Source organism: Paramisgurnus dabryanus, chromosome 24 (assembly GCF_030506205.2).
Source record: "Paramisgurnus dabryanus chromosome 24, PD_genome_1.1, whole genome shotgun sequence".
Lineage (NCBI taxonomy): Eukaryota > Metazoa > Chordata > Actinopteri > Cypriniformes > Cobitidae > Paramisgurnus > Paramisgurnus dabryanus.
Window position 1 is genome coordinate 5,296,977 of NC_133360.1, and position 11,510 is coordinate 5,308,486.

At 33.8% G+C, this 11,510-nt stretch overlaps 2 protein-coding genes across 4 annotated transcripts; both read left to right on the plus strand.

The window, feature by feature from the left end:
• The first annotated feature begins 926 nt into the window (after positions 1–926).
• Positions 927–4,327, plus strand: mibp (muscle-specific beta 1 integrin binding protein). Of its 3 annotated transcripts, none has more exons than XM_065266009.2 (8): positions 927–1,097; positions 1,819–1,909; positions 2,361–2,409; positions 2,598–2,772; positions 3,113–3,184; positions 3,274–3,380; positions 3,467–3,552; positions 3,655–4,327. In XM_065266009.2, the coding sequence occupies exons 1-7, from the start codon at positions 1,072–1,074 to the stop codon at positions 3,550–3,552; spliced, it is 606 nt and encodes a 201-aa protein (XP_065122081.2). In that variant the 5' UTR covers positions 927–1,071; the 3' UTR covers positions 3,655–4,327. The 3 variants fall into 3 exon arrangements, with proteins under 3 accessions (XP_065122081.2, XP_065122082.2, XP_065122083.2); XM_065266010.2 differs by having other exon boundaries at positions 3,658–4,327; XM_065266011.2 differs by lacking the exon at positions 2,361–2,409 and having other exon boundaries at positions 1,030–1,097.
• Positions 4,328–5,999: 1,672 nt separating this feature from the next.
• On the plus strand, positions 6,000–11,022 carry loxl5a (lysyl oxidase-like 5a). The gene is made up of 7 exons (XM_065244342.2): positions 6,000–6,878; positions 8,371–8,479; positions 8,561–8,698; positions 8,780–8,936; positions 9,021–9,116; positions 9,204–9,319; positions 9,406–11,022. Exons 1-7 carry the CDS (start codon positions 6,023–6,025, stop codon positions 9,410–9,412), a joined length of 1,479 nt encoding a protein of 492 aa, XP_065100414.1. The 5' UTR covers positions 6,000–6,022; the 3' UTR covers positions 9,413–11,022.
• The last annotated feature ends 488 nt before the right edge of the window (positions 11,023–11,510 follow it).

An 11,510-nucleotide genomic window follows, 5' to 3' on the forward strand; every position in this document is an offset into this window, starting at 1 on the left:
TTATGACTGAGTGACCAGTCACACACTCTGTATATGCTAAATAAAGAATGACCCTCACCGTCATAGGCTAGTCACAGCTAGTTTGGTGAAAGGAAACAATGCTAAAGGGATAACATTTGCTATATAAAAAGTTTTGACTATTTGGCTTTAAATCACACATGCTTTATTATATAATATTAATATAATATTAACATTTAGTATATAAAATAAATATTATATAATAATATCTAAATATAAATAAATTTATATATAATTTTGATGGTCATTGAAGGGCATTCAATGTTCTTGAAAAACAATATATGTGTGTTATAGTGTAACATATTTTATTCACCCAGCATTAGTGCCATTTGTCCTGCATGACATACATAGGAACATGGTGTTACGCTGAATTACTATGTCCATGGGACATCTTATCACCTTTAACCTAAATGTGTGTGAATACATTCAATGATATCCATAAAACCCCCTCTGGGTTCCAGGATAACACCCTTAAAGCCCTATAATGAACACGCTGCCTTTTAAAGCTGGTATAATAGGAATGAATGTCATTACATGTAATAGTACACTTAATCTGATCTATACACAGTTTAACGCAACCGGAATCTTCACTCCTTTATTGGGCTATTTACATTTTATTATACATGATGACATATTTAGCAATCTTTTAAACACAGATATCAGTTGAAAGGAGGCACAAATGACGGCTATGTAAATGTTGTTTTAAAATACTAATGTACAGTAACATCTTTATGTGATAATATCATTTAATAACTTTTTGTACATTTGTAACTTTTCTAGAAATTACTGAAAGTTTTGTTACTTCTATGAATTCAACTCACAGGGTCACTATGTTCTTCCTGCGCGGAACACGATTGGTCGAGCGCTATGGTCACACCTCTCATGACGTATGCTTTGGTTATATAGCCACGTGCGAGTGTGTTCGTAAAGCGCGTTGGTGACTTCAGAGATAAGAAGGGGATTTATTTCAGCACAAAGTTCGTATTATATTATTATATTTGAGACTTTCTACGGTTTGAAATTGTAATATTTCAAGTAACAGGATCGGAAACAATGAAGTACATCATTGGAATCGGAGGGTAAGTGACTTTTAACAACAATAACATTGTCTTTAACTAGTTGTATTAGTCACTCTAGCTATGTACTTTCAGAGTTTTGAGGTTAAGTTATTAATATAGTGGATATAGTGAGGTGTTGTGTTCGTTATATTCTCATTCATTATATGCTAAAAGGCTTTTAAAGAATCGCGAGCTTTTAAACGCGTGTTTAAAGTTTGAGCGGGAGATTTAAAATCCTTTGCGCGCCGAAAGTTTTAAACCGTTTTAACGGTCTTTACCGCCTTATTCACTTTAGTCATCTGTTAAACATGTCTTTTAATTGTTTTAAATGTAGGTTTACAGCTTTCATTTTTATGAATTCTCTCGCCAATGTTATATTTGTGATGTGGATTATAAGACGTGTTTTTGGCTAGCCACCATCACCTTGAATACAAATAAACATCGTATTTGTGTATTTTAAAGACGTTACAAGTCGCTTTTAAAAACATTTTAACGTTAAAAGTAGGTGACTTGTTATTGTATTGAAAATGAAACTAACTAATATGGTAACGTTAAGCATAAGCCAGTTTGTTTTCACAAAACAGCTGGTGAAACATCCCGCCATTTTACTTGAATAAACGTGCAGACGTACACGTCTAACCTAAATACTTTATATTTAGTTTCATTTTAACCAATTTTGCTTCTCAACTCTTTGAATTCTTGTGTATTGTTTTAAAATAACACATTGTAATTTTATTTCTAGTGTGACCAATGGTGGTAAAACCACCTTGACGAACAGGTTAATAAAAGCTTTACCAAACTGCTGTGTGGTTCACCAGGATGACTTTTTCAAGGTGAGTAACGGATATAGTATTGATATATAAATAAATATTTACTTATTATTTTAATGTAGTCACCATTTCCTTATAAGAAGCATGTCGTTTTGTTTTTAGTTTAACATGCATGTAATTTACAACTAAATTCTAAGTTCTTCTTTAAATTTACAAGTAAAATACTCTTTATTTACGCTTTTTGTTTTTCTTTTTGTAATTGCCTACTTTATATACAGAAATGTTGCTGTTAAAAGTGAGGTTTAGCTATATATATATATATATATATATAACATTAGTAGCATGTGTATATAGTGTAAAAACTCAAGGTCTGATCCAAGATCAGTTTGCTCCCATCTATTAAGTTGTATTTATCAGGTTACAACCGGCAAGACCTGATTCTAGATCAGCAGTCTGGCTGTAGCTGTAGATGATGAGAGTTGCTGCAGTGTTTTATTGGTCACTGTTATTTCAGCCGCCGGATCTGATAGCGGTCGGAGCGGATGGCTTTAAACAGTGGGATGGTAAGAATATATTACCATAGGAGTGAAATAATTCATTCTTCGCCTCGCCCTGTCTCTAACGAAGGTTTTAATTGTCCCTTCCAACTCATTTCCATTGCCTACAGTTGTGGCTTTGTCGTAAACGTATTAAAATTAAATTGCTTCACAATTTTAGTCATTCACTGAAAGTTCTTGTTCTGCTTTTGTAGTGATCACTTCTTTAGATATGGAGGCCATGGTGAACACCATCAAGGGCTGGATCGAGAACCCAGTCAAGTTCGCCCGTTCTCATGGTGTACCCGTGACCCCGGCTGCTGAGATGGAAGACACTGAGAGCCAAATGCACATACTTATCGTAGAAGGATTTCTACTGTATAACTACAAGTGAGTAGGACATTTCGAGGACTGAACCCTATGAACTCTTTGGCAAAGATTAGATTCTGGCAATGTTTGATACCATGTCTACATATGGAGGAAGCATAAGTTGTACAGCTTGAAGTAGTCTGGGGTGGTCATGTGACGCTCTGCATGGGTGTAGATAAGGAGTTTTAGTGGGGCATGTGTCTGTGAATGCTGACGTACAGTTTAAGCCTCGTACATGTAATCAGTTAGAGAGTCTGCTCGCATTTCCAGAGTATGTTCTTTAATTTTGTAACGGGGCGTTTCATTTTTCTCTAATCAGAACATTTAGGCCAACATTAAAATCTTGTCCTTCCTCAAACAGGCCTTTGGTGGATGTGTTTGACAAATGTTACTACATAACCATCCCATACGAGGAGTGCAAATACAGGAGAAGGTGTGTTAAGATGGCAAAGCAACCCAACACATTATTAAATTGTATTAAATGTGGACAACTGGATTAAATTCTATTTGATTTTCTTTTAGTACAAGGAACTATACTGTCCCAGACCCTCCCGGCCTCTTTGACGGTCATGTGTGGCCCATGTACCTCAAACACAAAAATGAAATGGAGAGCTGTGGTTTGCCAATTGGTATGCATCTGTCTTTTCGACAGTATGTTTTAAAATCAAAAATTCACATTCTTATTGGATATTAATTGTTGTATCCGATTCATCAGAATACCTTGATGGCTTGAAAACGAAAGATGAAATTTACAATCAAGTACACGAAGACATCCACAATAAACTCCTGAATCGCTTATAGGTGAGTAAAGGAAGATTTTTTTATATATAAATATAATATAAAAATATAATTTTTTTTATTAACTTGTTCAATAACGCGTCCTGTCTTGTGCTTGTTTTTCAGCAGGGGCAGTCTCTGGCTTCTATGTACAAATTGTAAATACAAATGTTACTAAGTCTTTTTATTTGTTTTGTAAATAGTATGACAAGGATGTAAGTTGCAAGGATGTAAATTTAAGTGTTCACATAAGAACATTTTTTTTAACTTTTTTTTATTTGTTCACTGCATTTGATTTAATTGATTTTTTTTAAATGTTCAAAGCGCACCATAATAATGACATCTTGGAAACCGCAACATTGAGTTTCCAAAATTTTTACCAATAAACGCTGTGCTTTGACTCATCACTTGATCAATATTGTCACGATATTCTTAAATGTGCCTGTTTGTATATATTTTGAGGTGTTTTTCAAGTAGTGTGCATTCAGCTCTGGTTTTAGGTCCTTTTTATGACCCAGAGACGCACACAATTCAATATGTTTCATTAAGACTTAATGATTTTGGATATTTAAGTGTTTTGTCTTTCATGTCCTAGATCAGTGATTACCAGCTTTTTCTTTTGTGGCCCTCCTTATTTGGGCCCCCAACTTCCTACATTCATCTTTTCTTTTGAGTTTGCTGTACAAGCATGTTAAGATGGAGGGAACAAATTTAAATAATTTTACATGAAATACTACTTTAACTACCTCTACTTTTCACTGTATGCATACTAAAAAATAAAACTTGATTGTGAACCACACTGCAAAAAATGTCTTGTACTTATGTTTTTAAGTTTAATCAACTTGAATTTGCAATTAATTTCAACTTTCTTGACTAGGGAGAAGTTGCTATAAATTATAAAAATAGTTTCATTAGCTTACATTATTTTAACTTACATTTTTAAAATAACTTCTAGCCATTTCTCACTAGTCAAGAAACTTGAAATTTACGGCAAATTCAAGTTAATTAAACTTTGTTTTTTTTCACCGTGTAGATTCATTGGGGAGGCATTTGTACATTTAGTTTGCACACAAAAACTAAATCTTTAAAATACTGGTCCTGTTTTTGTTTTAAGTAAAATTTATTTTATGTACAGTATCTGTCCATGTACACCCTGCATTATCTTTATGGACCACCAGGGGTCCAGGATCTTTGCTCGCAAAGCTATAATTAAACTGAATAAGACTAATTCAGCACTGACTGGTAATGGCCTAATCCTAAAAATGCTATGAATACTTGCACATAGTTAAGCAACAAATATTATACAATTACCTTGAATGGGTGTTTATATGTTTACAAGGGTGTTCCTTTAAATTTGAAAATGTATGTAAACACATGAGGCAATTAACTACAATGCCTGCCTTGTTTTCCCCTGTAAAAGGCATCAATCTCTTATTTAGACTCTTGGGTTATTTTTCCAAGTTCATAAACCTTAAATGCATACAGTGATCCCTATTATCAAATAATCAGTCTTTCTACTCTAACGTAAGTTAATTATGTACTGCTTTGCGTAATAATGCCTGTGCTGAAGTCTACCGTGTGTGAAAACAAACACCGTCTAGACATTTTCCTGAATAAACCTTTTTTCAAGTTGAATGTGCCTGTGTTTTCAATGGCGTCCCATATGTGACAAATGCATATGCTTTTACTTCAAATATTTTTGCAATGATGTAAGTAGAAGGAGAAAGTTAAAACATGCATTATAAGAAACAAGAGTGTCATTATAAAGGATTACATTAACTTAAACACATTTTACAGCGTGTGGGCCTAAATTTAGAACGGATTCCCTTGTGATATGAACAGGACTGGCATAATCCCAGGGCTCCTTTAAATGGCCATTTCCACTGCCTAAACTCATATCCTGTTTATGTGTTTCCTTAAAGGAAAAGTCCATCCAGAAAAAATTATGTCATTTACATTTATGCATTTGGCAGATCCTTTCATCTATATGGCTCGAATCCCTGACCTTTGCACTGCTAATGCAATGCTCTATTGTTTTAATTAATAATTTTACACAAGGTGCCCTGGCTTGATGTCTGATGTGTTGATCAGGTTAGAATTAGTGGTGATATGAAACACAGAATAAATATAGAAGTGTTATTTTATAGTCACTTAAATGTAAAAATGATTTGATCAATAAGTCAAGACAACATACTTTATACTTTTACATTAACTTATCAAAATACAAAAACATACACATTATATTTATATACATTTTAACATGAACTCTCTTACCTAAAGACTCCTTTATTGTCAATTTATTTTTAAATAACTGTGTCAACTTCATAGTCATTGCTACAAAAAAAAGTAGAGGAAAAGTAGAAAGAGAGAGAGAGGGAGAGAGCGTGTGTGGGTAATTTGACCCTGAGCTCCTACTCTACTTAACAGCTTTGGGGAGCTCAAGATACTGCATTTATGGTGCACTGCACCCTGATCCATAATACCAATAAATTAAATGTTAAAAATGTATAAATATTCATTTTTCCTATTTCTATCCATACACCTGTTCGTCTTGGCATGTTTGAGCACCGCGCAACGACATGGACCCTGGAGACACAAGGTCCAGTGGGAAACTAACGGACAAGTTTTTAGCTTACTGAGCTCTGGTTCCCAATACCACACGCTGGATTCTCCACGAGGAAACACGAGATTCTTTCTGACCCGGCACGTGATGCCTAGATTCACAAACAGGATTCTGTTGAGACGTTTCGCAGATTCAAGTGCGCATCCCGACTACGCGCAAGTGCGCGCAAGTGACACGGACGGTGGCGTTGATGCGAGACCCCATGAGATATCTCGTCTCACACAGCAGACGAGAAACAACGCACGTTTGACATCTTTACGCACGGAGAGGATTGCGTTTTTATCAGATGGGGCACAGCGCACACAGTCCGTGCGCTCTGGCGCATCACCAACTCGCACGACTAAACTGGCCCCTAGTAAATCTCCATTGGCCACCAATGCACCAGGAAGCCGCGGTTCAGGTACCAGAAACCAGGTGCCAAGAGTGTCAACCGCAAAACCCCCAGCCAGTGTCAATTTGGAGAAGCCCCTTCTTCAACCACAACTCTCTACAACAAACTCAGCTAATAACGCATCGAGAAACAATTTAGTGTCTGACGCGTCTTCACTGTCAACATCTGTCAACAACAGGGATGAAACTAATCTCCAGATTGATAGAGGAAGTATGATTGGTGATGAACCAACTAATACGCAGAGTGGAAACCCTTTCAATTATAATCTACTCCCGTATGGAAGTGCAAATAGACATCGTCAGAGTAATGGTTATGGTACAAGGTATTTCCACAATGGTAAGACAACATATTTACCATTTTAACAATTATTTTAACAAAAAAACGAATGCTTTTTAATATATTTGTTATACGTAAATCTGTATTAAAGTAATGAATAATGATAGCGTTTAGCCAACGTTTATGTCAATTTTACTGATCCGAACGAAAACCGCATGTTTTAATGTTGCTATGGTTACCAACTCTCTGAAACCGCGATATCTCAAGCAGCTGTTTAATGCAAGCCGGAAACACGAAAAAAAAAGTAAACACGCAATAAGGGTGGTTTAACCATATTTCAATCGCTTTATTTTTTCCTAATTATACGAGAACTGTTCAAATATTTATCGCGATTAAGCCCAAACAAAATAAACGTTTGGTTTGCATAATATATTTGTGTGTATTGTGTTAAATTATATATATATATATATATATATATATATATATATATATATATATATATATATATATATATATATATATATATATATATATATATATATATATAGATAGATATATAGATAAATACACATACATGTATAAATGCAGAAAAATGTTATCTATGATTATTTTTTATAAAAATGTTATATAGTATAAAATATATCACAATCTAAATACATAAATAAATATATATTAAATAAATACAAAATAATTACACACAGTGCACACACATATATTATGCAAAAACTAACTTTTATTTTGTATGCGGTAAACTTGATTAGTATTATGACAACCTTAGCATTTTAAGGTTTAAACGTTGGCATAGCATTTTGCCAACGTTTTGTCAATGTTACTGATTCAAACGAAAACCGCATGTTTTAATGTTGCTATGGCTACCAACTTCGCGGTCACCACGATATCTCAAGCATCTGTTTAATGCAGGTTGTAAACGCGCAACAAAAAATTTCTAAACACGCATTAGGGGTGGTTTAACCATATTTTAATCGTTATATTTTACATATAATTATACAAAAGCTGTCCAAATATTTATCGCAATTAAGCGCAAACAAAATAGTTGGAAAAAAAGTTTGGTTTGCATAATATATTTGTGTGTATTGTGTGTAATATTATTTATATATAAATACACATACATGTATAATTTAAGAAAAAAATTATCTATAATTTTTTATAAATTTATATATAATATAAAATATATAAATAAATATATATATACAAATCTGAATAAATAAATAAATAAATATATTAAATAAATACAAAATAATTACACACAGTGCACACACATATATTATGCAAAAACAAACTTTTATTTTGTATGCGGTAATCGTGATTAATGTTTTGACAACCTTAAATTAAACATGTTATGTATAGTTAATAAATGTATAATTATATATATATATATATATATATATATATATATATATATATATATATATATATATATATATATTGGAAAAAATATATATATATATAATATTGCCAATGACAAAAAAATTTAATTCATTTTTTCCAATTAAACTATATTAACCATTTAAGTGCTAATACTATTTTCCAGGCTTGCCTGATCTGATCCCTGATCCGTACTATATACAATCAGCATCTTACATTCAGAGAGTGCCAATGTACTCAGTGAGGTGTGCTGCTGAGGAGAACTGTCTCTCCAGGTATCGCCTCCTATGGACATCTCACAAACATCTATTAATTTTCCCAGAAAAGTTTTTAATAAAATTGTATTTTCTCTAAAGTTCAGCGTACAGCTCAAGCATCCGGGATCTTGACTATCGAGTGCTTCTCCGATTCCCTCAAAGAGTCAAAAACCAAGGGACGGCAGATTTTCTCCCTGTGAAACCACACCATCAGTGGGAATGGCACAGTTGCCATCAGTGGGTTTATTACAGTCTGTACTTTTGAATCCTTTTTTATTCATTCCTTGATAACATTGATAAAGTTCTTCTTTTGTAAAGACATTACCACAGCATGGAGGCTTTCAGCAACTATGACCTTCTTGACGCCTCCACGGGAAAGAAGGTTGCCGAAGGTCATAAAGCCAGTTTTTGTCTGGAGGACACCAGCTGTGATCCTGGTGTGAGGAGAAGATACGCCTGCACGGCTCACACACAGGTCAACAAATGATTAATAATATTGTAGATCCAAAATATTTTACTCTTTCCACTGTAAAGTTTTGTGTTTATTTATCTGGAGCAGGGGTTGGGTCCAGGCTGCTATGACACCTATCATGCTAACATCGATTGTCAATGGATTGACGTTACAGACGTTACCCCAGGACAGTATATTTTAAAGGTGAGATTTTACAATTTAGACAAACCTAGATAATATGAGAATGATACACATTACGCTTACCTTTAAAACAATGTGATTCTTTGACAGGTAACAGTGAATCCAGGTTTCCAAGTGCTGGAGTCGGATTTTTCCAATAACATTGTCAGATGTGATATCAGATATACGGGATCACACGTTCAGGCACACAACTGCAGAATCACAGAGTGAGTTTTAAGTGCATGGGAACAAAATCAAACATCTTTTTAAATATTTTTTGATTATACATTTATTAGTTTTTATTTTTTTACAGGAACTGATTCATTTGGCTCCTTCCAAACCTTCATTGTTGAAATCGGCATATTAAATGCTAAATTATTATTATATGTAGGCTTTAACTTATTTTGCATGTTTAGATTTATATTCTCTTGCATTACATTGTCAAATTATTTATTTTTATTTCCCTCTTGCAATTTCATCCACAAACTATTCCAAGTAAAAGTAAAGTTTGTGAATGAAATGAGACTAGATCAAATTTTATCAAGCATTAAACATGGAAAGAACAGACATTTATGTTGAACCTGTCAAAATGTTTTCTGGTCCATTTAATTTCTCATAAATATATTTTACTACTAGGTCATCTGTTTAAACCACCAGTTTATATGCATCTGTAATCTACAGTATACTTCTGGCCATGGCTGGTACATCAAATGGGTCTCTGGGGTAAAATCAACACAGCTAGTTGTGAAAGTTCAGTTTGCTCAAGATCTCCAAACGTCCCAAGAATGCATAGACCTCCCGTATGTTCCCCTCTGCCCCCCAAAAATAAAGTTGCACAAAGACTAGAAATACCAGAACCCGAGTGTCAGGCCTGAGTAGAGTCAATTCAACTTGATCAGACTCATGACTACAGGTGAATTTCTGGGCCATCCCAAAGCAGGTTTGGGGTGAAAGTGCTTGTTTTTGGCTTGTTTACACTGCATTTGTCACCTGAAAATCTTTCAAATTGAGCAGAACAGGATTCTGTAATGTTAATTTTCATTATGTGTTTGTTTTACTTTTTCCATTACTATCTAAGCTGTTCACAAGTTTGATTAATATGTGTTTGTGTTTTGCATTATCCATGACTAATTAAAACCCCACAAGGCTCCACTGTAAATCATGAACAACCATCCTCATTGAAAAATTTTAGTCTTGGGAAAATCTTTGCCACATGTTTGGAGATGTGAAAACATCTTAGATAATTTGTTAAGTATTTTTCTAATTCAGATGTGCAGTCAATTACAAATGATGACAGGTCTTGGAAAGTCTTTATGATTTACATAGAAAAGTCTGTGAGTTTGCAGGCTAAATACTTTTAGAAGAAACTTAAATAAACAAAGACTTGGGATGTTTTCCAATTACAATTATACAAAACTGTTTTTATACTTTCGTGTAAATGGGTCATTATTTATGTCTGTTAAAAGAAAGCATATGTTCACATGGAGTTCATGCAGCACTAAAAAAGACAATTCAGTTGTAGGTACTTACATATTTTCTTATATTTAAGTTAACAATGCCTGCTATAATAATATAAATTCCAGTTTAACTTGCTACTGTTTTAAACTTTTATATCAAAGTAACCTTACACTGTAAAAAGTGAAAGTTGGATCTAAAAAACAAAAAAAAGTTGGCGGCCAGTGACTTCTTTATTTGAAGGTGCATAATGCAAAGTTAATCACAGCATGTATGTATCTCGTCATGTGTGTGGTTCGTCATTTCAAAATATGTGTTCACCGCATCAAGTGAACCATGTGCATCATGCATCTTGTCAAAATAAGTGCCTGCTGCACATGAGTCGAAACGGTTTATGATAAAAGTGACGCACGCGTTTGCCAGAGACTTACTTAATCTCATGTGTATTCAAAGTTTTGTGCTAAGTTAGTGTCTTGCAAGCATTTTGTGAACTTAAGCGTCTTCTATTATTATAAACGGTTTTGACGCATGTACAGCAGGCACTTATGACGCACGATGCATGGTTCACATGATGCAACAAACACATATTTTGGACGAGCAACACACATGACACTCCGAACACATATTTTGAATTTGTGCCCCTTTCTAGAGAATTTACCAGCGAAATAAAAAGTTTTTCCAACTTAAATGAAAAATGTAAGGTGAAAACACTTAAAAAAATTATTTCAACTGGTAACACCTGAAAAAATTAAGCTTTTTCAACTTAAACATTTTCTCAAAAAAAAAAAACAAAAAAAAATTTATCACCCTTTTACAGAGTATAATTTATATATGATAAAATGTTGAACTAACCTTTATCCGAAAATGTGATTTAGATCTTCATATGTGTATGGAGATGATCTTGTAAGGGTTTTTTTTGGTAAAACTTTTGTTAAGTGCAGAAACGTGTTGCAGTTTTCCTCC